Genomic DNA, 22,922 nt, shown 5'->3' with positions numbered 1-22,922 from the left:
GCCAGCCCACCCCTGCAAGGGGACAGGGCCTTTTTGTAGTACTATCTTTGATTCAGTCCCCTCACCAAGTAACTTTGTCTCCTACATGGTAGTGGTGGTGGTACGAGGAGGAGTGGGATACTGAATGTCTGAACTCACATGCCATGTAGAGCCTGGTCAGCGTAACATGCGCTTTCAAGTTCATCAGTTCCTTTGCTCCTTTAACAACGCTGCGAGGCACTGCAGGCAGAGCTGCTGTCTCCATTTGAGAGAGAGCGGGCTTGGGGAAGGGTAAGACCAGCAGAGCCAGGGGGTTGGGCCTGCAACTGGCCAAGGGCAGGCTCCCAGAGCACCTTCCAAATGTAGCACAACCTCCAGACCCAGGATTCTTGAATTGTCCTCCTTGGTTTTTAAATACACTTTCTGTCCATCTCCTCACACACAGGTTCATGCTTTTATCAAGAGATCTGATGCTGAAGAAGTGGATTTTGCAGGTTGGCTCTGCTCCACCATCGGCCTTAACCAGCCCAGCACACCCACCCACGTGGCTGGCATCTAAGCATTGGGGAAGAGCCGAGTCCCCTGCCCAGCAGCATGCCATGTTGCTTCTGGGCCTCCTTCCCATGCCTGTCTCTGTTCAGATGTGCATTTTACCTATGACAAAGGATGAAGAACACAGCATGTGCCAAAATTCTACTCGTGTCATTTTCAATATTTTCATCTTTATTCTTATTACTATCGTTATTCCCGAGTGGACTGGCTTTGTGCTTGGGGCTATTTTTGTGTATGCTGATGATCAAAACGTGCAATGTTGAACTACAGTGAAACTTTGGTGACTGTGGGTCGTCCTTCTTACTGAAAACTGCACTGCTCTCCCACACCGTGACTGGCTGGCTGCCTGTGTTTTCGGGATTCTTTGACACTTGGTGGTACTTCATTCTTGCCAGGCTTACCTTCTTTCCAATTGAGTAGGAAGGGGCCTTGTAAGATCCTTCACAGGCAGTGCATGTGAAGCATGCTTTGCTGCTATGAAAATGAGCATCAGAGAGAGTATATCATGTTATTTCATTATGTTTTTGCTTTTGGTGTAGAATTCAGCAGTTTCCATCAAAATCTAGCCAGAGCCCTTCACTGCCATGATAGCTGGGGCTTCACCAGTCTGTCTACTGTGATGATCTGTAGACTTCTGGTTGTATTTCTGTATTTATTTTTAAATATACCCTGTGGGATATTTAGTGCTATGTCTCTTTAAGTTTGGATTAGTGTTTCTAAAATGGTGGAGTTACTCTGAATGTTACGAATGGATCAAGGCATTAACATGTATGAGATTTATCTTTCCCCGAATCCAAGTACTGATGCTATTGTAAACAACAGTGTGTATAGTGCCTAAAAACTGTATGGAAATCCTTTTACCATTTTAATCCAGACGTTTAACAAATCTAATCTCTTATTCTAATAAATATACTATCAATTCAAAGGGTGAAAGATATTTCTGCTTTTGTGGAGGGATTTTCAATATCTGTAGTGCATAAGAAATCAAGGCATTTAGCAGCCACACATTACTGAGAGGGAAAAGGCAAAGACAGGAAGGAGGCTGGAAGGCGGAAATACCACACTGAGGACAAGTTCAGTGCTTTGGACTAATGCGGCTTCCTGTAATTCTAATCTTTGGACTTTGTCCAGTTCTTCTCAGCAAGCACCCTTATCTTTCAACCACTTTTCCTGTGGACCTGTGAAAAGATGCCACTGATTCCTTCCGTCTTTTTATACAAGGGAAAAACAGTAGGTGGGGGTAGGATTGGGGGGCGGCCGGTGCCTGACTGGCACTGGAGCCTCCACCCGGGACTGTGCCGTGCTGCTATGCTCCACTGAGCAATGGCTTCCCTTCTCTCTCCAGTTACACCTGAGACACTTTCCTGGAGAGGAAACAAGTGCCTGGCCCTGGGTTTGTCCTGACTGGGGGGCGGCAGTGAAGCCACAGAAAATGAAGCTGTGTCTCAATTGGCTACCTTTCTTTCTTTGAACAGTAACTTCTGAGATTTAGGTTATATGTGAGGCTGCCTTCCCTCATTTTCTTCGAGAGCAGGTGACAGAAAACCAAAATAAATATATATTTAACAATAAAAGGCCTATTTCGTTTTCAAATTAAAAAAAACAGAACTTAGGTAAATCTCCTGAGTAGGTAGTTCCACTCTAGATCTACCAGAGCCTGAGATACAACCAGGATTTTAAAAACTGGTCAGTGCTATATATACACAGCTGCCTCAGCCAGTCATTTATTTTTTCTCACTGCGAGGCTAACATCCGTTCTAGGTCAACAGCCTAACTTACATGTTTTCAATACACAAACATTCAGACGAGGTTTAAGACCCACACCCTACTCACACCCAGGGTCTTTTCCTAACAGAGAGGATGTCACCACCACTGAGAATGTCTCAAAGTGTGCCAACTAATGAATGGGGCAACCTGGTGTCTAAAACCTGGATCTGAACACTTCCAAGGTCAATTTCTTTTGAGGGGTGTTTTAAATCCTCTATTCACATCCAAAGGTATTTCATTTTGAGAGTCAAAAAGATTTCTTCCTAGTACTTTTCACCAAGAATGATCTAATTCTCAAGAATGATGTTCCCTACATCACTCTTGCTGTGTTTTTTGAGTTCCTCAGGCCAAATTCCTTACTCAAACTTCCTTACTGAGATGCCAATAATAGTCAGATTTTTTTCCCCAGCCGCCGCAAGGCTTGCAGGATCTTAGTTCCCCCACCAGGGATTGAACCCGGGCCCTCGGCAGTGAAAGCGCGGAGTCCTAACCACTGGACCACCAGGAAATTGCCAATAGTTGGATTTTTAAAGGATGCCTGTGAGTGTCTCACAAGGACCTGTAAAACTGCTAGAGCAGATACGAGTACTCTCATTTTACAGATGGGAAAGTGAGCTGCAAAGGTGAAAAGCGAGCAACCAGTTGGTGGTCAAGCTAGAATTCATACCCAACTTTTCTAGCTCTTAAAAACCCATGCTCATGTTTTAAGTTAGTCCCCAAGATGTGTACCTTGATGCTTTTTGTTGCAAAATAATTTTCACACTGTGTTTTCCAAGAAACATGCTCATTTAAACTTCTGGCTACTTCCTGTAAGAGTAGCTCAAAATAACTTTAATGAAATATTAACAAATATGTCAGTGCTCTCTTCTGTAACAGTTTTGTAAGGAGCTGTGCTTGAGGAGGTTGTTTGTGTTTTGTTTGGCTTTTCTGGGCAGGGCCAATTACTTTCATAAAATTAAGCAACTACTTGTCTGTACATTCAGTGGAAAAGGGACAGTATGCAGAAATGAGTCTCAACTTCAAATACGAAGTTTAACAACTCTTACTCTGTAACTGTCATCTCTTTATTACAAAATCCAACCTCCCAAGCCCAGTGATCCTTCAATGGCACATTTCCTAAGTCCAGAAATGGGTTTTCAACCATCCTACTATATTGTTCGCCCCAGGGGAACTGACCCTTTTCTGTTTCTGTCTGGAAAGCAGCAAGCTGCATGACAACTATTTATCTTTATTTCTAAGCACATTTTACCATAGTGATGTCTCAACCTAGATGTGGTAACAGCCATACAAAGCATGTTAGTAGGCCGTTTTACGATGTCACTGAGAGGTGGCAACAGCTTGTGCTCTCAAGTGGCCCTCTGTCCTCCTGTTTGTCATCTTTCTCTCCCATACTGTGGCCTTGCTCTGCTCACAAGGGTTCAATGGCATGCAAACAGTGTTTATAATTGGTTTTCTTAAAAGAGGCCTTGTTGATTGTAAAGGCTGGCTTGTATTTAAACTCTGCCCTTTTTGCAAATGCCAGACCTTCTCAGTAGCATTTCAGAGGAAGTTTTTGGTTTTGAACACAATTACTGAATCTGACCAGAATATAAACACAGCACCACCCATATTGCTCAATATTGAAACACTGCATCTCAGCTTTTCTGTATGTCACTAATTTTGGTTAAAGCACTCTGAAACTTGAGTTATTGATGGAACCATTTCTACAACTACACATCCTCCTAAAGTTCTTGCTTCCTTTTAAAGGAGGCTACAGGGCCCATGGCAAGAATTCTTTGAAGAGAGAAAGTTCCTGCGGCTTAGAACTTAACTCCTGTGACTAACCCTGGCTCTTCTCCCCTTCAGGAATCTGATTCTTCCTCCTCCTCCTCCTCCTCCTCTTCTGGCACATGGCTCCTTGTGCTCAACTCCAGTGCAGTCTGGTTGATTGATGCTTCATTGTCTACATGCACCAACATCTGCTTTAGTCAAGGACACATTACGGATTAGTAAGAAGAACACTGGCCTCAAAACAAATTAGTGTTTTCAAATAAAATCTCAATTGCGTATTCATCTGCAATATTTATCACTAAGAACTGTAGCCAGTTTCCTATTTCTCCAAATTCTACCCTGACCCCCCAACCCCCATTGCCAAAATGGGAGCAGAGTAAATGCCCTAGATTTGATAGAATATTACCTGATATACAAACATGGTTTTTACATAAGAATTATGCTGGCTTAGATGTGCTGCTTTCCAATAGTTTTACATGCTTAACACACATCTGGGAGAACTGTTCAAATATGGTATATTTAGAAGATGATTTTCCTGAGGGCATTTGGTGAGAGGAGGATATGATGAGGGCAAGAACTCATTTTTTAGCACTAGGCTTTGTAGCTGAAGCTACACTCTATTTTTAAATCCCAAGCTTGCTTATTCACAGAACAGCAAGAGTTTTGACATCTTCCTGCAAAGATCTTCACACTCTCCCCGGTTCACTGGAGTGACTAGAGAAAGTGGATGAATAGGAAGGTCGAGGCAATATAAAAGTACAGTCAACCACAGTGTAGCTAGCTGGTAGATGTTCCCTGTTTAAAACAGTAATACAGACAATCCAGTTTATTAAACTGGAAAGTTCTTAACACCACTTCCCAGAGTCCTTTGGGCTTGATAACGTAATTTACAATTTTTGATGGCTAAGCAGCGTAAGAGCAGAATGGACTCCCCAGGCCCACACTTGATTAAGCTTACATCATGTGACTGTTCAGGCGCAGGTTGAGAAGACAGCATCTCATCTTCTCTCCCAGAACTAATCATTGACTGGAGAGCCAGTTCTTCAACCTGGAAAAGAAGAGTCAAGGACACTTTCCTTACTATGTCATTGGGCTACTGATGTAGGTGAGATGTACTGAGCACGCTGTAAGCTGTGGGCATCATGAGAGGAAGTGAAAACAGTGTAAGCTCTGTGAAGCTCCAGAGGGAAGGGTGGGCTCCTCGAGCTTTCCCCACCTCTTAAGGAAACAGCACAGAAAGCTTCCAGCCCCTTTCTCCTAGGGTGAACAGGTGGTCCAGCTGAGCCGAGGCTTCCACTCCCCCAGACCTAGCAGCCCAGGGGAGAAAACACAAGCACGCGCTAAATAAAGCCAGGTGGCTTCTGATTCCACACACCTGAAGCTTGTCTACTCCGTAATGAGAAATCGAAGGCAGGAAGACTGGAAAATGGGAGCGTTCCCCGGAGCACAAAGGAATCTAGGCTCTGGCCGCGGCCATCGTCAGCACGCTCACGTTAGGCACTGGTACAGGCACTGCGGCGATGTGAGAACATAAAGAAGTGCAGGCCATTACATGTACCCTAAGGGAAAGCGCACTGTTTTCATAGGTCGCAAGTGGACAATACTACTCAGTTTACAAACAGCCTTCATAACCCTCATCTCACTTGGATTTAGAGAGCCTGGAAGTGCCGAACAGGAATTAGCAGGAGCGTGTCACTGAGGCTGAAAGGGGTGACTTCCGCAGAGGCCTGGGAACTGCCGCTGATGGGTGTCAATCTCAACTCCTCGTCAAGGCCGTGGAGTCGGTAACAGCTCCGGGGGTAAGAGCTACCGGGAACTACTTTGTGGCTGGTCTCTTCTCGCAGGGCCTCACCGTTTTCCTTCGCAGAGTGGGCGCATCCGCCAGCCGGTCGGCTTTGCGAGACTAGAGCTGTATCGAGCGACCATACTAGGTAGTAAAGAGAATAGGGGCTCGGGAGGGGAGGCCGATGGGGGGCAGGGGCAGCCTAGGCGAGCCTGCGGGAGGTCTCCCTTCCTCAGCGCGTGGTGCGGCCGTCCGCGTTTCCGGGGCTGCAGGGGTCCGGTGTGGGGGAGGGTGTACTAGCCAAACTGATGGCTGAGTCTCAGCCCAGACCTGCGTGATCAAGATTCTTAGAGGGGTGGACCCACAATCTCAAATCCAGCCCCCCAGGCACCGGTAAGCCACCAGGTCCAGCCGCGAAGGCCGGGTGAGTAAGGGCTAACCGGCGGCAGCAGGCGGGCGCCGCAGACGCCTGGGCTCCGCGGAGAGCCGGGCGGCCCGGGGCGCCGAGGGGACGGAAGGGAGGAGCGGAGTGGGGGGCGCAGCGTCACCTTGAGCCGGTTCAGCTGGTCGTGCAAGGCCGCTTTCAACCGGAGCAGCGTCTCCTCCTCCTTGCGCAGCTCCTGAAGCCGGCTCAACATCGCGCGTCTTCGCGCTGGCGGCCGGCCGGCCACTCGCAGATGACGCCACCTCCGCGCCGCGCTACCGGAAACGGAAGAGCGGGTCGGGCGGGGCTGGCGGCACTTTGGGGCGGGGCGGCCGCTTCCTGCAGGCGGGTGGGGTAGCCGCTCCTCCGCGGACGAGCTCGGCCCACGGACGAAGTGGGGGTTTTAAACCAAAAACCTAGACTCCAATGATGATTCCTAAGGCGAAATGCGTTGGAGCTGTAAAGGACCTAGAGATAAAAATGGTCAGATAGCATGTGTCAGGTGCTTCAGCTGAACAGCACTGTTAGCACCCTTCCACTGGTGTTGCGTCAGGCGGCTGCTTTCGCTCCCGCAAACCTGCAGCCGCGTTTGAAGGCAGGGACTACTGCCAGCGTATGTGCATGGCACAGGAGCCCTGTGAAGGTCCAGGCAGGCGAGGATTCCCAGTCACATGAAAGGGGTTTCCGAGGAGGCCTGCGCAAATTAAAGCGCGTAAGACAGAGCGGTGTTTCAACAAATGGGACGGTGTTTTTTCACGCTAAGGAACTGGGATTTCTTGATCTATGAATGCAAGGATAGACTGCCAACGGGAACAAAGCCAGATGCAAAACAAGACCCTGACATGACAAAGTAGGGAAGGACGAGCGTTTGGGTACATTCTCTGCACTAGCATGCTCGGTCAACATATTCATGCCTACTAAAAACGCACAAATGGTTGTGAAAAAAGCTCCTAGCACTTTTCATACCAAGGGTCCAAATATCAAAAAGGTGGCAAGCATTCCCTCCATCAACTGTATTCTAACACCAGGTTATAACACCTCTGAAGGAAGCGTCAGTTTCTTACTGCTATACTTTAAAAAATGTATTCTGATTCTGCCCTCTTGTGGTTACTGAAAATGTCAGATCTTTACCGAACTTCACCCATTTTCCAAGGTGTTTTTCTTATGGGAGAGGGGAGCTAAAGAGTTTCTGTGTATTTCTGGGATAAGTCTTTTAACCATCTGTTTCTCAAAACATTGTTACTTACAAAGTGGATTTTATATCTGGATTTATGGAACATCCCACTTCTCATTCAACTTCATGGATTTTATACTAAATCCAAGGCTCCATTTTATACCAGACTTAAAAGGCTTGAATTATGAAGAACAAAGTGTCAGTAAAAAAAATTCTAACCAAGATTCACACAACACATCCAAGTCATGTTTCTCACTGCCTCTTTGATCATAAGGTCTTTATTCAAAATTAGCTGTCCAAAATGATTTGACCTTCACCAAATAAACAAATTTAACTTTATGCAGCAGCCTTCTTTTCCTCTGTGGTGGGTTTCTTTTCTGTGGGCTTCTTTTCTGCAGGCTTCTTTTCTGCGGGCTTCTTTTTAGCAGGCTTCTTTTTAGCTGCTGGTTTCTTGGTCACTGCAGCCTTTTTTCCCACCAAAGGCTTCTTTGGCTTCTTCGGCTTCTTCAGCTTCTTAACGCAAATGGCCTCCTTTCCCTTCTTTCCCATCACAGGCTTCTTGCCTGGAATCCCCTTCTCATCTGATTTGGCTTCTAGTGCTGCTGCTACCCTATCCATCCGGATTTTGTGCTGCAACAAATTAGAAGAAAATCTAAGAATCAAATCTTTCTAAAAACTCAACATATATTAGCAAAACCCAAATTATTGCTTACGTTCCTGGCCTGGCGAAGAATGGTGTTCCGGCGCATGGTCTTTGCATATGGGTTTAGCTTCAACATGATTCTCAGGTTTTTCAGTGGATTCTTCTTCAAGACTCTGCGATGAATCTTCTTGCTATAAAAAGGTAGAGACTATATTTATAGTTTATTTACATTACCCATATTTCTGAAATACCCAATAGTGTGAGGCTAGGCAAGAATTACAGTGAATATCACAACTTTACCGTGGTGCTCGGAGGGCTCTTTGGATCTCTGGGCTTTTCAAGATTCTGCTAAGGTCTGTATTGAGCATCTTGTGCATGGGGAGGCTAAATGAAAACAGAAAACGCTGACTATAGAGGCTCAACTCCTATTTCTCATGTAACTGACTAAAGAACATGAACCTCAACAAAAGATTACTTTTAATCATTTAAGCTCGACAGAATACAATCAGAATTTCCACTATACTATCACTTCTCAGAATCTCACCATTTCCACATATTGCATCTGTTTACAAGGAGGAAATGGCAACACAATCCGTTATTTAGAAAATATGCAAACCAATTTTGAACACTATCCACAGCATAAACACCATGTTCAATATATGAATTACACTCACTTGTAGTTACTCTTGAGGGAGGCAGATTTACGCCAAGTGCCATACAGCTCATCTAACTTGCGGAAAGCACTTTCAGTCCAAATGCAGAAACGTCCCACGTGCCCACCAGGAGCAAGTTTCAAAATGTTCAGTTTGCTTACATTAAGCAGAGTAATTCCTTTTAAAGGGAAAACAAGAATTAGGGAGCCTGTATTTCAACAGAAGAAACACAAATCATCTTTATAGCACCCAAGAAGTATTTTAATCATGAATTTCAACCATCAATGGCTCACTCATTCAGCCAAGAATCAGAACTTCCACAAAATCATGAAGTTTCAGAAACACAGACCATAAAGTGGAATCTCATCATAATAAAAGCTGAGTAAGCTTGCATAGCATGGGTAATTAAAACATGTAAGCAGTACAAGATTTACCAGGGATGTTTCTGAAGGCCTTGATGATACCATTGTCCTCATTATAAATGATGCAGGGTCCCCTGCGCTGGATACGGCGACGGTTTCTCATTTTGCCTTTGCCAGCTCTCATTCGCTGCGAGGCGTAGACCTAACAAAGTGAGGTTTGGTATTTTGATTGAGATATGATCCCTGCAATAGATCTTCATAGTTTAAAAAACTTCATTTTACAGATGATCAAACTAGAGGCAAAAATGACTTGCCTAAATTTAACACAGCAATGATTTCAGGTTTCAAACTCAAGTAATTTGGTTCCAGAGTCCTTGCTCTCACATCCACTGCGGTTTAGTTATACTGTCCCCTTCAGTAATCTTTTGAAATTTAAAATCTGGCAACAAATTTGTGTGAAGGACCACAAAATCTACCTTTTTGATATCATTCCAAGCCTTAAGTTTCTTCAGGAGCAAAACAGCCTCCTTGGTCTTCTTGTAGCCTTCAACTTTATCTTCAACCACCAAAGGAAGTTCAGGAACTTCCTCTATACGATGACCTGACAAAGCCAATTAACAGTGACCTGGTTACCCTGCACCCTTTGAAAAACTTAATCGAACCCACAAAATAAAAATGGTGTATACAATTTGCCAAATCAGAATCTCCACAAATATCATGTGTTTCAGAAACACGGACCAATGAAGTGGAATCTCATCATTTTGACAGTTAAATAAAAAGAGGAAGCAACATGACAAGATGGAAAAGTTTTCTAACAATATACGACATCACTTTATTTGAATTAGTTCTCCCAGTTACATAGTATTCACTGATGACTGAGATGGATACACAGTATTCACTGATGATTAAGACTGAAATGATCATAACTAGTATTTAGCAGACGGAAATTTAGCCAGACACTCTAGGATGAGGTGAATGTACACAGGCTGTTAACACCAATGAAAAGGGTCAGGTAGAGGAAGAAAGGGGTATTTTATACGACTCCTAGAATATAAAATATCACAAACCTTTAGACATGACCAGCGCTGGTAAAGCCGAGGCAGCCAACGCAGAGCAGATGGCATATCGCTTCTGCGTTGTATTCACTCTGCGGTGCCAACGTCGCCAGGTCTTGGTTGGTGCAAACATGCGGCCCCCACGACACATCTGTTTTCCCAGTTAAGAATCACATTTCTCAAATTTTAGGAATTAAAAACAGGTTATGCCTTGCTCAGTAAGAATTTTCGTCACCCTTCTGAACCAGCTTACTGACAGCAGGCAACTGTCGCTGAGAACAGAGTAAGGCGCAAATTACGACATCACTGCAAGCAAAACCTCCTACTGTCAAACCTGTTGGCTTTAAAAATTATGACGGAAAAATCTTCCAGATTTCAAATCTGTCTAGAGAAATGTTTAATCTGGACACTAGCATCTTCAGCATAAATTATTTTGCAACTACTAACAAGAAAAAGACAAGTCCAGCCTTTTAAATGCCACAGCTGACTAGTCTAGGTGGTTAAACGAAGGATACATTTCCAAAAGCACCCTGGCCAGAACGGTGAGTGCCGCCACCTCGAACCCTGGGAATTCGAGCCACAGCTCTGCCAGTACCCCAAGACTCAGCACTGGTTTGATGACCTGAAATTGTGAAGAAACCCAAGTTTTAGCTACCCAACCACACCATTCTGACTACATGCACGGTAGCAAACAGCATCAGAACATCCAGGAAAATCATGTGGTTCAGAAACACGGACCAATGGAGTGAAATTTCATCACTGCTGTTAAGTACCTCTTAAAAAGTCAACCCAGGAAAGATCTAAATCCATACCTGCTAACTCACTGACAGCATAGGGCTGTCTGTTGTTTTTGCGTAAGTTGGTGTGAACAAAGTTCACAATATCTGGTCGAATGGGAGCCTTGAACACAGCAGGCAAAGTGACATTTTTGCCAGATGACTCCCCCTTTTCAGAGTACACTGATATCAGTGGACGAGCACACGCCTGGGAAAACAAAAAAAATATTTATATTGACAAGCAATGTCAGAGGCACTCTTCTCACGTGCCAACAAAAGCATTAACGGTTCAGTTCCAGAAGAGACTAGAGTTTGATGAGGTAGATAAAACTTAAACCAAAAACAAAGGCTAAGTTACCAACACACCATCAGGTCTATTAACATCAGTAAATACTTGAAGGACACATGATTCTCAAGTTCTGCCACAGAATTTTCATCATTTTCAAAGAGAACGCTTTATAATTAAACTTTTAAATGAGGCCTTAGAAAGCAAAATAATCAAAACCATACTGTAAGGTTTGAAAATGCAATTTAATGCCATCATCCAAACTCTTTCATCCCAAATGTCAGCAAATCTACCAGGGCTCCACTCCTCCAAACATCCATCCTTGCCCCCTTCATCCCATTCCAAACACAGGTTCCAAAAATTACTAGTAAAAACAACAGCCCTGTTACTTCTTACTCAATCTTCTCCAAACACTTACCACCTCAAAGGAAAACATCCCAAGCAGGATGTACACAACATGCTCAACCTCGCTTTCCATACTCTTCCAGATGTTCAGGCCTACACTCACGGCCATTCCTGAGCTGCCTCAGATGCAACCAGTCTCCTACCTAAAGATACCCTTCCTCACCTCCTTCAGGTTTCTCTGATCACTGTTTATAAAGCCCAATTACTGCTTTCTCTCCAACTTCCTATGTCTACAGCACTTACTACCATCGAACATTACGATGCATTTTGACCAGCTCAATTACGATCGAAGCTTCATAAGAATAGTGCTTTTTCCCTATTTTGTTCACTCAACTCCCCAAGGCACATATACAGACGTTATTTATGCAGTACATACACAACAATTAAATTTTAAAGAGGACCAGAATGCTTTCAGAGGCAATTCTTAAGATGAACACACAATAATTCAGGAAAAAAGTGGAAATACAAGTTTTTTCTTTAACGAAATCTCTCAAGAGACGAAGTATTCCTTACTAAGCCGGGCACGGAGATACAAGACCCCAAACTGACTCCCACCCAGACTCAGTCTTAGGCCCTGCAAATTTCCAAGTCTTCAGTAGAACCCATTCTTTCAAGATCCAAGGGAAGCCAGAATTCCAAAGGTCCTTCTGCGCCCGAGAACGATCTGGGGGGTTCTCCTGTGTCGCTTCCAAACGCGCCCTGCGCCGGCTCGCACACGTTGCCTCTAAGATGGCTGCCGGAGAGCCTCACTTCCCAGATCCCAGCCACAGATCCCAGCCCTTTGGTCCCCATCTCCTTCTCCTCGCTTCCCCTCATGAAGGTTTTATGCCCTGAACCTCCAAGCCCATTCCTGCCAGGCCCCAAGAGCAGAGAAAGGTCCAACGGAGAGAACTTTCACTCACCATGGCGGGGAGAGGAGAAGGCCACGCTCCCCTCAACCCGGCGGCTCCCACAGGAAAAGGAAGTGCTTAGCACTCCCACTCTGTATGTAACCTTCAACTCGTCCCCCACCCTGCCCCGTCTCAAAACCAATACAGGGACACAAAATATATCTATACCACTCTACAAAAATAAAAATAGCGTATTATTTCTTCATATATGTCAAATTACGGTATCTATTGACTTCCAAAGCCAAAAAGAGCACTTAGAAACAAGGGACTCCTTTTCGCGGAGTAATCCATATGGGGGCGAGGCCAACTCTCGCGAGACGAGTGTCTTTTCCCCCTCAACCGTTACAACTTATTTTAACTTTTTCTTACGGGAATGGAAAACTATTGGGACAGGAAAAACAGCTGTATGCTATAAAAGTTTAACCTTGTGGACAAACGGGACCTGTTGAGGGGGTGGTGGTGGTAAAAGTAGTCCCGGCGGGGGGTCATAACCCCGGAAGTCAGCGTCTGGCGCGCATTTCAGTTTGGCGGTTTCGGATCTGCAGTCAAACTGGGGCGGGATGTGGGCGCGAACCAACCGAGCTGCTGAGGAGTTTTACGCTCATCTCCTTCAGTGAGTAGTAGCCCCTGCTTTTGTCTTGGCTGTGAGGACAGCACTTCTCCCTCGGGGTATCCCTCTTTCCACAGCCTTGGGGATTAGCGCCTTGCCAGTTTCCAGCGGCGCGAATGTTGTAGACGAAGTCCGCTTTCCCGGGAGCTGGGGAGACGCCGGTTACCTGCTCCAGTGTGGGGTTGGCGCTGTAGGCCCTGCTGCTTGTAGTCTCGTTTAGGAGAAAACATGTGTACATTGTCACCCGAGGTGGAAGGTGCCAAGTTTTCCAAGAGGCACATTATTCACTCTTACAATGCACACAACTTGTGATATGTTAGGGGCACCTACCAGGATAGAGAAAACTAGATGTTGACATCCTTCACCTGTTTAAAGCCTGGCTGGCGTGAAACGTGTTGTTATAGTCTATTCAAGATAGTTATATGAGCAACAGTTATAATGATAACGTGATGGTGTGTCGGCTCTTTAAAGCACCTTTGTTTCACAGTGCTCTTAAGACTTCGTTTTATTCATATAGTGAACACTAGTACTAAAGGGGATTCCATCCAGTTCTGTATCCAACATAAAAATCGAATCCAGTAGTTCTGAAATTTGAGCATGAAGCACTATCACCTGGCAGGTTGCCAAAACATATTGCTGGGCCCCCTTCCAGGGTTTCTCATTTAGTAGGTCTGGGGTGGGGCTAAAGAATTTCCCTTTTGTAACCAGTTTCAGGTGAAACAGATGCTGCGGGCGTGACACTTTGATAACTGTTGTAATCTATCCCCTTCTTTTCTAAATGACATACTTTTTCATTATTTGTCTTCATTGCTTTTATTTCCTGCCTACAAAAGTGGTAATGCTAGTCAGGTTTTTCAACATTATAGAAAGATCACTAGCTTTTTCTTTCTTTTTTTTCTTAAACAATGTCTTGGATAGCTTTCAGTATGAGAGCCTATACGTCTCATTGTTTTTAACAGCTATATAATATTTCATTGTATGGCTATTTTATGTTTATTTAACCAGTCCCTTGTTGATACAACTTTATTTAGACCTTTTACATTTTCTAATTATTTCATAGGTGTTAGTTTTTCTTTCCACCTGTATCCCTCACACTGCCTTTGTAGCTACCTGCCTACTGGAAATTTCCAAATGAGACCTCAAACTCAACGTCTGTGAAACTGAATTCATCTATTCCCCACAACCTGACAGTCTCCTGAATTCTGTCTATGAGTTAAGAGTTACAAGTCCAAGACTGTAACTTGGTTCTCTTTTACACTGCCACCCACCCCTGTCCCATCTAGTCAGTCACCATGTGCCCTTGTTCTCCCTCCATCCCTACTGCTTTTGTTCACCATCGTCACTTTTTTGAAGTACTACAAGTTATTCACAGCTATTTTCCTGGCCTCCAAGTTTATAGCCTCCACATCAGGAGGTCAGGGAGATCTTTCTCATTTAAAGTCTTGTAGTGAGCTCCTCTTGGCTTTCAGCATACAGTTCAAGCCCTCTAGCAAAACCTCTTCCTTTGTGCCACAACGGTACCCCGCACTCCCCTCTGTTGGGACTCATCACCCTGTATTGCAATTGTTGGTTTGCTAGTTGGACTACAGTCAAGACTATGAACCAGAGGCTATGCATTTGTTTTATATCTTGGACATTTAGTAAGAATTGTTGACTAAATATTATGACATAGTATGTGCTTCGTGTTTGGTAATTGCAATCATGGTTGCTTTTGCTGTGGTCATCCATTTACAGTGCTTGGTGTCAGTCTATTTATCTCTTGTAAAAATAAAATACAGTGTGTGTGTGTGTCTGTGTGTGTGTTTGTGTGTGTGTGTGTGGGAAAAAAAAAAAAAGAATTGTTGACAAAAAAAACACCAAAACCCAAAAGTTATGTTATTTGAGGACCTTACTGAGGACTATAGCCTGGGAATCAGCTTCTCAGATAGCTCTGAAGAACTGATCCAAAGAGGTAAGGGAGTTGTCAGAATATATAGGAGTTTTTGCTGGGGGAATAAACCAACAAAAACAAAGCAAAACAAAACAAAAAAGTAGTTGAACATCAAAAGTTTACTACTAATCACAAGAACAGACATCTCAAGTTAATGATTTTAGTGCTTTTCCATGTATGGGAAGATGTAAGAGTCTGGACTCATTGAAATGATTCCTTTGATACGCATCTTAACTGTCTAGGGCCAGTATCCTGTTTTTCTGCATCCTGAATTCCCCTCAGGGTGCACCAGGGTGGCTGCCGTGGCTGATGGTTTTATGGTGGGCAGCATTCGGTGTTTACCAGAATGGCAGGCAACTTTTTTGTCCACAGAGTGCCTGCCCATAATACACATACTGGTGACATGATTCTTGAATGATTGATTGAATAACATCCCTGAGTTATGCATACATAGAAGTTAAACTTCTTTAAGAATAAGTCACAATCTTGTCCAAAATGTGGGTTATAGTTTTTATTTCAGTGAGTTATAGAGTGGATCAAACAATAAATGGTATCCTGAAACCATTCTGTTGGGTTCCTTTAGGACTCTAAGGATTCTTTTCTTTCAGAGTGTAGATCAGGCTGATGTGCATTTTGGTATGTTAATGGCTAATAGTTTACATGCTTTGGGATCAACTTTCTTGAATAAAATGATAATTATGAAGTATCTTAGAGTTTTGTGCTTACATTTTAAAAAGGAAATGCTTTAGCATTATCAAATTTACTAATGTTTTAGTGACAGCTCATGAAAACGGAGGTTAGATGCTTCCATTTTAGCAATAGAAATCCAAGGCCTGGGACCCTTAAATAACTTCTCCATGGTTACCTGCTGATTCAGTGGCAGGTCAGAATCCAGTCATTTTTACTTCCCAAAAATCATGTAGTAACTTACACTTTAATAGTAATTGGTACTGTGTTTTAAAAGTTACAAGAGTAGAGGTAGGCAACCTAATTTCCTGCGGCCTCTGAGAAGCAGTAGTACCCACTTTGGGGCAGCTGTCTATTAATCTCTATCACATCTCTTTTTTTTTTCCTTGTTAACCTAATACTCTTTTTCTGCTTTTTTCTTCCTTCTCAACCATGCCTTAGGACTGCCATGAATACTTTGCATTTTGCTTTTCTCTTGGAGAAAGTAATGGCTAACTCCTGAGTTTAAATGACAGAATACTATAGCTCTATTTCTCACATGTGGTTCTGCATTTCAGGGAATTTGATGAAGAAAAGAAAGGAATCTGTAAAGATCCATTTATCTATGAGGTATGAACATTTTATTTGGTTTTTAAACAACTCAATCATCCTAAAATTTTGAGTTTTTAAAAGTTGAGTTTACTGAAGTTAATTTACGTAGACTAAATGTCACCCTTTTAGCATACAGTTCTATGAATTTTTACAAATGCATTTAGTCATATAACTACCCCCAAAATCAAGAACATTGCTATCACCTCCAAAAAATCCCCTCATGTCCCTTTATAGTCGACCGTTTCCCCTGTTCCCTGGCAGCTACTAATCTGTTTTATATCTCTGTTTTCTGTCTTCTGTATTGCCTTTTCCAGAATGTCATATAAATAAAACCATATAGTTTGTAGCCTTTTGGGTCAGGTTTCTCTCAATGAGTATGTAATGCATTTGAGATTCAGCTGTGTTGTTGTGTGTATCAGTAGTTCATTCCTTTTTATTGTTGAGTAGTATTCCACTGTTTCGCCAGTTGATACACACTTGGATTGTTTCCAGTTTTCGATAATTATGAATAAAGCTGCTATAAACATTCATGAATTTATTAAGTTTAAGCATCTAATATATGCCAAGTGTTCCATAGGTAAACTCCCCATAGAACTTAATCCCTTAAAACAATTAGCAAACTAAAATTTATATTCTAAAAGACGAGCTGAGGAGAAATAGTCATAAATGGGCTAATATCCATGTGTGTAAAATATATAAAAAGCTCTTAAAATCAATCAGGAAAACAGACAATCATTAATAGAATAGGCAAAGGATACAAATAAGTAACCACAGAAAGAAAAATACAAATACTGTTGACCCTTGAACAACAAAGGGGTTAAGGGTGCTGGCCCTCTACAGTCAAAAATCTGATTATAACTTTATAGTGGACTCTCCCTATATGTGGTTCCTCCATATCCGAGGTTCTACATCTGTGGATTCAGCCGACAGTGGGTCATGTAGTACTATAGCGTTTACTGTTGAAAAACATTTGTTTATAAGTGGACCCATACAGTTAAAACCTGTGTTCTTCAATGGCCAACTGTATAGTTATCTCTTACTATCTGAATTCTCACTAACCAAACTCAAAAATCAAATATATCCAAGTAAATGTATTATTAATCCCTCCCTATCTGAATTATTACCAGTTGGTACCTATATTAGTTTCCTACGGCTGCTGTAACAATGTACTACACATTAGTTTTCTTAAAACATGAGAAATGTATTCTCTCACAGTTCTGGGGACTAGGAGTCTGAAATCAAGGTGTCAGCAGGGCTGTGTTCCAGCTGAAGTCTCTATGAAAGGATCCTTCCTTGCCTCTTCCTAGCTTCTGGTAGTTTCCAACAATCCTTGGTGTTTCCTGGCTTGTTGAAATACCTGCCTTTGTCAGCACATAACATTCTCCCTGTGTGTCTATGTCTCTAAATCTCTCTCTCCTTGTAAATATACCAGTCATTGGGTTTAGGGCCACGCCCCCCCCCCAACCTAGTTAATCTTCATCTTAATTTGATTACATTTGCAAAGATCCTATTTCCAAATAAGGTCACATTCAGAGGAATCAGAGGTTAGGACTTCAGCTTATCTTTTGGGAGGACTTAATTCAACTGTACTTGATCAAGAACTTAGTAGATCAGAATAACAAAGCATCCTTTGCTCTCTGAACTTAGTATCTAAATGCTTCAATATCCAAACTAAGAAATAGGTTCAAATAGTGAGAGGTATTTATCAATAATAATATTAGACGCTGTTCACTCTCATTAGTGATCAAATAAATGAAAATTAAAACAATAACAGATAAAAGTAAACAATGAAAATAATGTGTTGACCTAAGTGATGGGAATGCAAATATGTGGGTATGACATATTTGAAAGGCAATTTGACAATATCAATGTGATTTTAGATATTCATCTTAAAGTACTTAAAGGATGTCCATTATCAATTGTTTGTTATAGCATATAACTTGAAAATACCCAAATGTTGAATAATATGGAATTATGTGATAGTAGATCCATGGTACTAGACAGCCTAAGAACATTTAATGGCATGGAAAGAAGTTCATGGTATGAAACCATTAGAATGTTCTATTTATTTTTTAAGCAAAATCCTATTGAGTTATCAAAATAACAGATATATTTCTATTATTTTATTTTATTTATTTATTTTGGCTGAGTTGGGTCTTTGTTGCTGCGCGCAGGCTTTCTCTAATTGCGGCGAGCGTGGGCTACTCTTCGTTGCAGAAGGGTAGCTTCTGCAGGGCTACTCTGCGCAGGCTTCTCACTGTGGTGGCTTCTCTTGTTGCGGAGCACAGGCTCTAGGCAGGCAGGCTTCAGTAGTTGTGGCATGCGGGCTCAGTAGTTGTGGTTCGCAGGCTTAGGTGCTCTGCGGCCTGTGGGATCTTCCCCGACCAGGGATCGAACCTGTGTCCCCTACATTGGCAGGCAGATTCTTAACCACTGCACCACCAGGGAAGTCCCGATATGTTTCTCTTTAAATAGATTTATTTATATGTCTGGAAAAACATCAGGCAAAATATACACCAAAAAGACTAATAATAGTAGTGACTACTCTGGCTAGTAGAATTATAGATGAGTTTTAAAAAATCTCTTTTAGCTACCTGTTTCCAAACTTTTATACAATAAATGTTTATTGCAATTGGAATGAAGAAATATGCAGTTCCTATAAACTGATAAAGTTCTAAATTCCATAGTACAATCAGAAAAAAAGATAATGTTTAGTAAAGAGCTAATTTTATGGTTCATAACAGTAAATCCAATATGATTGGGGAAGAGGATGTCAGCGTGATCCTAATCAAAAGGTCTTACAAGGCAGGGTGCTCTTTAGGTGGGCCTTGAAGCACATAGATAACAGATATAAGAGCTAGAATTTTTTTTTTTTTGTCCATGCCACAGCTTGCAGGGATCTTAGTTCTCCGACCAGGGATTGAACCCACGCCCTCAGCAGTGAAAGTGCAGAGTCCTAACCACTCAACCGCCAGAGAATTCCCCAGCTAGATTTTCTCAACACGAAAAACAACATGGGCAAAGAATAAATGAAATTATATTTTGAAAACATTACATCTTGTTCAAATTCTCTTTTCCAGTTACTTGCATAGAACTGGTCTTTATGTGTTTAAATATTTGTACATATATATGTGTGTATCTATAACATTGCTGGACCTTAATCCATTTTTAATAGGCTGATGTTCAAGTGCAGTTGATCAGCAAAGGCCAACCAAACCCTTTGAAAAATATTCTAAATGAAAATGACACAGTATTCATCGTGGAAAAAGTGGTAAGTAGTGCTTGGGCTTTGTGGTTAATTCTTAACAGCCAAATTTGGTGTCTTGTGGATAATCTCAAATGTACACATTTTCTTATCAGCATGTTAGTGATAGTGGATTCTAATATCTTTTAGTAGTAAGTACAGTGCTGTCCAACAGAGAGATAATGTGAACCACATACGTAATTAAAAATTTTCTGGTAGCCTCATTGCAAAAAAAAAGGTAATTAATTTTCATACTGTAATATTGACTTTTTCATTTGTTGTTCAGTTGTGTGAATTTTAACACATGTCTACAATCTAGTAATCACCATCATAATCAGAACACAAAACAGTTCCATCACCCCAAAAAACTCCCTCGTGCTATCCCTTTAAAATCATTCCCTCTATAAAATGGATAACTAATAAGAACCTGCTGTATAAAAAAATAAAGTAAAGTTCAAAAGAAAAATCATTCCCTCTTCTCCCTCACTGTAGCTTTATCTTCTTAAGAATGTCATGAATGGAATCATACAAAAGTGTGTAACCTTTTGAGTCTGGCTTCTTTCACTCAGTGTTATAATGCCTTTGAGATTCATTCAAGTTGTGTATTAATGGTTCATTTCTTTTAACTGCTGAGTAGTATTCTGTGGTATGGATGTACCACAGTTTCTTTACCCATTCATCCTTTGAAGGACATTTGGGTTGTTTTCAGTCTTCAACGATCACTAATAGAGCTACTATAATTTTTATACAGAATTTTATGTGAGCACAGTTTTCTTTACTGTAAATGGCTAGGAGTGGGATTGCTGGGTCTGAAATTATGTTTAATAATGCTTTTATTTAATCTAATTTATCTAATGTTATCATTTCAATACCTAATTCATTTAAAAATCATTAATGAGATTTTAAGTTCTTTTTTCCATACTGCATCTTCAAAATCTGGTATGTATTTTACATTTAAATCTCAATTTGATCTGGCCACATTTCAGGTGCTCAAAAGCCACATGTGGCTGGTGGGTGGCTACTGTTTTGAACAGCACAGCATAAGTAGCTATGACTTATAAATTTCTACTTTAATTTTTGCTTGTTAAATGTAACAAGAGGGGACTTCTTATATTTTGCATCACTTTATAATTACAGCCTTACACCTTTGTGGGGTTGTTTTTCTCTTTTTTTTTTCAATTTTTGAATTTTATTTTACTTATTGTTCTTATTAGTTATCTATTTTATACATATTAGTGTATACATGTCAATCCCAATCTCCCAATTCATCCACTCCCCCAACCCCCGCCGCTTTCCCCGCTTGGTGTCCATACGTTTGTTCTCTACATGTGCATCTCTAGTTCTGCCCTGCACACGGCACCTTTGTGTTTGAAGTTCGGGAACTGTTTTGGCAGAGCAGTAACAGTGATGTTAACTGAGTGCTGATAATGCTGTCACATTACACAGTTGCTTTGGGGCCAGGACCCATTCTTGGGTATATTGTTTCCCGAAGTAGATAGGAGCAGGATCTAATAGGGGAAAGTGGATGTTCCTTTAGAAGGAATATCTTTGTCTGCTTTAGGGCCCACATGCTGTCTGGACCGGGATTGAGATGAATGAACAGAGAGCTCTTTATTTTAAATACACACAGAAACTTCTTTCTGAGGAGGGGACATATTTATTTTTCTTTTGTATTAATGATGCTTATCAGTGGTGGACAGATGCTTGGAAAATAATTATAGGTGAATTATGTGGTTGAATTTAGACTTTTCCCATAGAAGGGAAAATGTTTGTTGAGCAAAAGCTGAAAAAATGAAGTTGGTCGGGTGAAGATGAGTTACCTGGGAAAGGTAAAGATGAGCAGAGGAATTTGTGGAAATTGGTTGGGCTACTAGTGAGGATGCAGCTTGGAGTTGTGAGGAGTTACCTGGCATTTTTAGTTGGGGAACAATTAAAATGGGCTTTATTTCTACAAAGATCAGTAGAGCTTAAAGCATGAGTTTTAGGTAGATGGATATTGACAAGTAGAACGGAAGGAAAAATGACATTTCTTGGATACTTCTAGGAACTATTTGGAAACCCAGGCCTGGAAGGGAATAAAATCTGGAATCTGGCAGAAGAAATTCAAAGTTGAGGAAACATCTAGGTCAGATACCTATTAAGTATTTACTGCTAGAAGAGCTTAGTGGATAAGAACTTGAGTTTTGAAGTCAGACTACCTAGATTCAAATGTTACTTTTGCCGCTCAGCAGCTGTGTTATTCTAGGCAAGCTATTCAACCGTTCACTAGCTCAGTTTTCCGGTCAATAAAACAGGGTTAATGATAGTATCTATCTCGGGGTTTTTATGAAAAATGAAAGAAAGCTTGCAACAGTACTGGTACATAGTACATGCTCAGGAAATGTTAATTCGTAAAATTATTGTTATTATTGGCAGAACTGAACTTTTTAACTACTTAAACACATGGATATCAGAAACACAAATGAGAGCTGATAGCCCTAAGAGGAATAGACTTAAGGAGTAAGGTGAACCTTCAAGTTTGTGGAGTGACAAAATCAGGGAGTCTTCCATGGGTTTCCCTTGCTGTTTGTACATCATCTTGTACGTGGTAGAGCACTTCCTTTTCTGATGGTATCAGATACTCCCTTTATCAGTAGCAACTTAGATCAATATCTTTATAGGACAGTGGAAATGCTTCTGACGGTGAGATTTATTACTACCAAATTAGTTTGTAGCTGTGATTCTTGTCATAACCCAATCATTTTGTGCTTAAGCGTTTAGAAATCAGTACGTTATATTCTAGCATAGTGAAGAGTTGACTGTTACCTTAAGTGTTCTTTTACCTGGTTAAATAATTAAACATTTTTAAAGCCGTTAGAAAAGGAAGAAACAAGTCATGTTGAAGAACTACAATCTGAAGAAACTGCTATTTCTGATTTCTCTACTGGTGAAAATGTTGGACCACCTGCTTTACCAGTTGGGAGAGCCAGGTAAGTTTTTTCTTAGTATAGGGGTGGAGGGTAGGATTTAAATAGAAGTGTTCTTATAAACATTGGGGAAAAAATATGTATCTAGCTAGATCCCTCCCTCTCTCCTTTCGCCTCCCCCTTGATGTGTATACTCAATTCTCTAAGGATAGCTCTACTTGACTGTCCCTTGACTGTACCATAGGCATCCCAAGCCTAACTAAGACGACTGCGGTGATCTTCCCTTTCTCCATTCCCCTATACTGTTTACTGTTGTTGCTTCGTAATTGTTTTCCTTATTTCTAATCTGGTTCCTCGCCAATCTTTTTTCCTCACTGCTGCCAGAGTGATCTTTATAAAATGAAAGCCTGATTGTATTGCTTCCCTGATTAAAAA

General features: G+C 41.7%; 4 protein-coding genes and 4 non-coding genes across 15 annotated transcripts in view; 2 read left to right on the top strand and 6 right to left on the bottom strand.

The window, feature by feature from the left end:
• MAP2K1 (mitogen-activated protein kinase kinase 1) overlaps positions 1 to 1,456 on the top strand; it is a 79,039-nt gene extending 77,583 nt beyond the window's left edge. The window contains exon 11 of the mRNA XM_060005726.1: positions 425 to 1,456. Coding sequence (XP_059861709.1) covers positions 425 to 538 — 114 coding nt within the window. The 3' untranslated portion in view covers positions 539 to 1,456. The remainder of the gene's footprint in view (positions 1 to 424) is intronic.
• Positions 497 to 6,539, bottom strand: SNAPC5 (small nuclear RNA activating complex polypeptide 5). 5 transcript variants are annotated; one of them, XM_060005729.1, is made up of 4 exons: positions 6,400 to 6,539; positions 5,027 to 5,116; positions 4,123 to 4,259; positions 497 to 633 (listed from the first exon to the last, which is right to left on the bottom strand). In XM_060005729.1, exons 1-3 carry the CDS (start codon positions 6,487 to 6,489, stop codon positions 4,140 to 4,142), a joined length of 300 nt encoding a protein of 99 aa, XP_059861712.1. In that variant the 5' UTR covers positions 6,490 to 6,539; the 3' UTR covers positions 497 to 633; positions 4,123 to 4,139. The 5 variants fall into 5 exon arrangements, with proteins under 5 accessions (XP_059861712.1, XP_059861715.1, XP_059861714.1 ...); XM_060005732.2 differs by lacking the exon at positions 497 to 633 and adding an exon at positions 5,921 to 5,995 and having other exon boundaries at positions 1,913 to 4,256; positions 6,400 to 6,437; XM_060005731.2 differs by lacking the exons at positions 497 to 633; positions 6,400 to 6,539 and adding exons at positions 5,444 to 5,580; positions 5,712 to 5,973 and having other exon boundaries at positions 1,913 to 4,256.
• Positions 6,540 to 7,692: 1,153 nt separating this feature from the next.
• On the bottom strand, positions 7,693 to 12,579 carry RPL4 (ribosomal protein L4). Its single transcript, XM_060005725.1, has 10 exons — positions 12,532 to 12,579; positions 10,975 to 11,146; positions 10,678 to 10,784; positions 10,175 to 10,313; positions 9,584 to 9,708; positions 9,180 to 9,309; positions 8,767 to 8,923; positions 8,393 to 8,476; positions 8,163 to 8,283; positions 7,693 to 8,079 (listed from the first exon to the last, which is right to left on the bottom strand). The coding sequence occupies exons 1-10, from the start codon at positions 12,532 to 12,534 to the stop codon at positions 7,786 to 7,788; spliced, it is 1,332 nt and encodes a 443-aa protein (XP_059861708.1). The 5' UTR covers positions 12,535 to 12,579; the 3' UTR covers positions 7,693 to 7,785.
• On the bottom strand, positions 9,050 to 9,120 carry LOC132421285 (small nucleolar RNA SNORD18). The gene has a single exon (XR_009518561.1). It is a non-coding gene; the product is annotated as a small nucleolar RNA SNORD18 (small nucleolar RNA).
• LOC132421284 (small nucleolar RNA SNORD18) lies at positions 9,801 to 9,872 on the bottom strand. Its single transcript, XR_009518560.1, has one exon. It is a non-coding gene; the product is annotated as a small nucleolar RNA SNORD18 (small nucleolar RNA).
• Positions 10,375 to 10,473, bottom strand: LOC132421360 (small nucleolar RNA SNORD16). The gene has a single exon (XR_009518623.1). It is a non-coding gene; the product is annotated as a small nucleolar RNA SNORD16 (small nucleolar RNA).
• Positions 10,856 to 10,926, bottom strand: LOC132421287 (small nucleolar RNA SNORD18). Its single transcript, XR_009518563.1, has one exon. It is a non-coding gene; the product is annotated as a small nucleolar RNA SNORD18 (small nucleolar RNA).
• A 484-nt stretch (positions 12,580 to 13,063) lies between the features above and the next one.
• Positions 13,064 to 22,922, top strand: part of ZWILCH (zwilch kinetochore protein) — a 38,797-nt gene continuing 28,938 nt past the window's right edge. For all 4 annotated transcript variants that reach the window (XR_009518254.1, XR_009518253.1, XM_060003720.1 and 1 more), the window contains exons 1-4: positions 13,064 to 13,132; positions 16,304 to 16,355; positions 19,513 to 19,608; positions 22,432 to 22,550. Coding sequence is in view for 2 of the 4 variants with exons in the window: in XM_060003720.1 (XP_059859703.1) it covers positions 13,080 to 13,132; positions 16,304 to 16,355; positions 19,513 to 19,608; positions 22,432 to 22,550 (320 nt within the window). In the remaining 2 variants the exon portion in view is untranslated. The remainder of the gene's footprint in view (positions 13,133 to 16,303; positions 16,356 to 19,512; positions 19,609 to 22,431; positions 22,551 to 22,922) is intronic.

This window comes from Delphinus delphis, chromosome 2 (assembly GCF_949987515.2).
Source record: "Delphinus delphis chromosome 2, mDelDel1.2, whole genome shotgun sequence".
Taxonomy (NCBI): domain Eukaryota; kingdom Metazoa; phylum Chordata; class Mammalia; order Artiodactyla; family Delphinidae; genus Delphinus; species Delphinus delphis.
The sequence above is the reverse complement of the archived record's forward strand: the minus strand, read 5'-3'. Positions and strand labels throughout refer to the sequence as shown.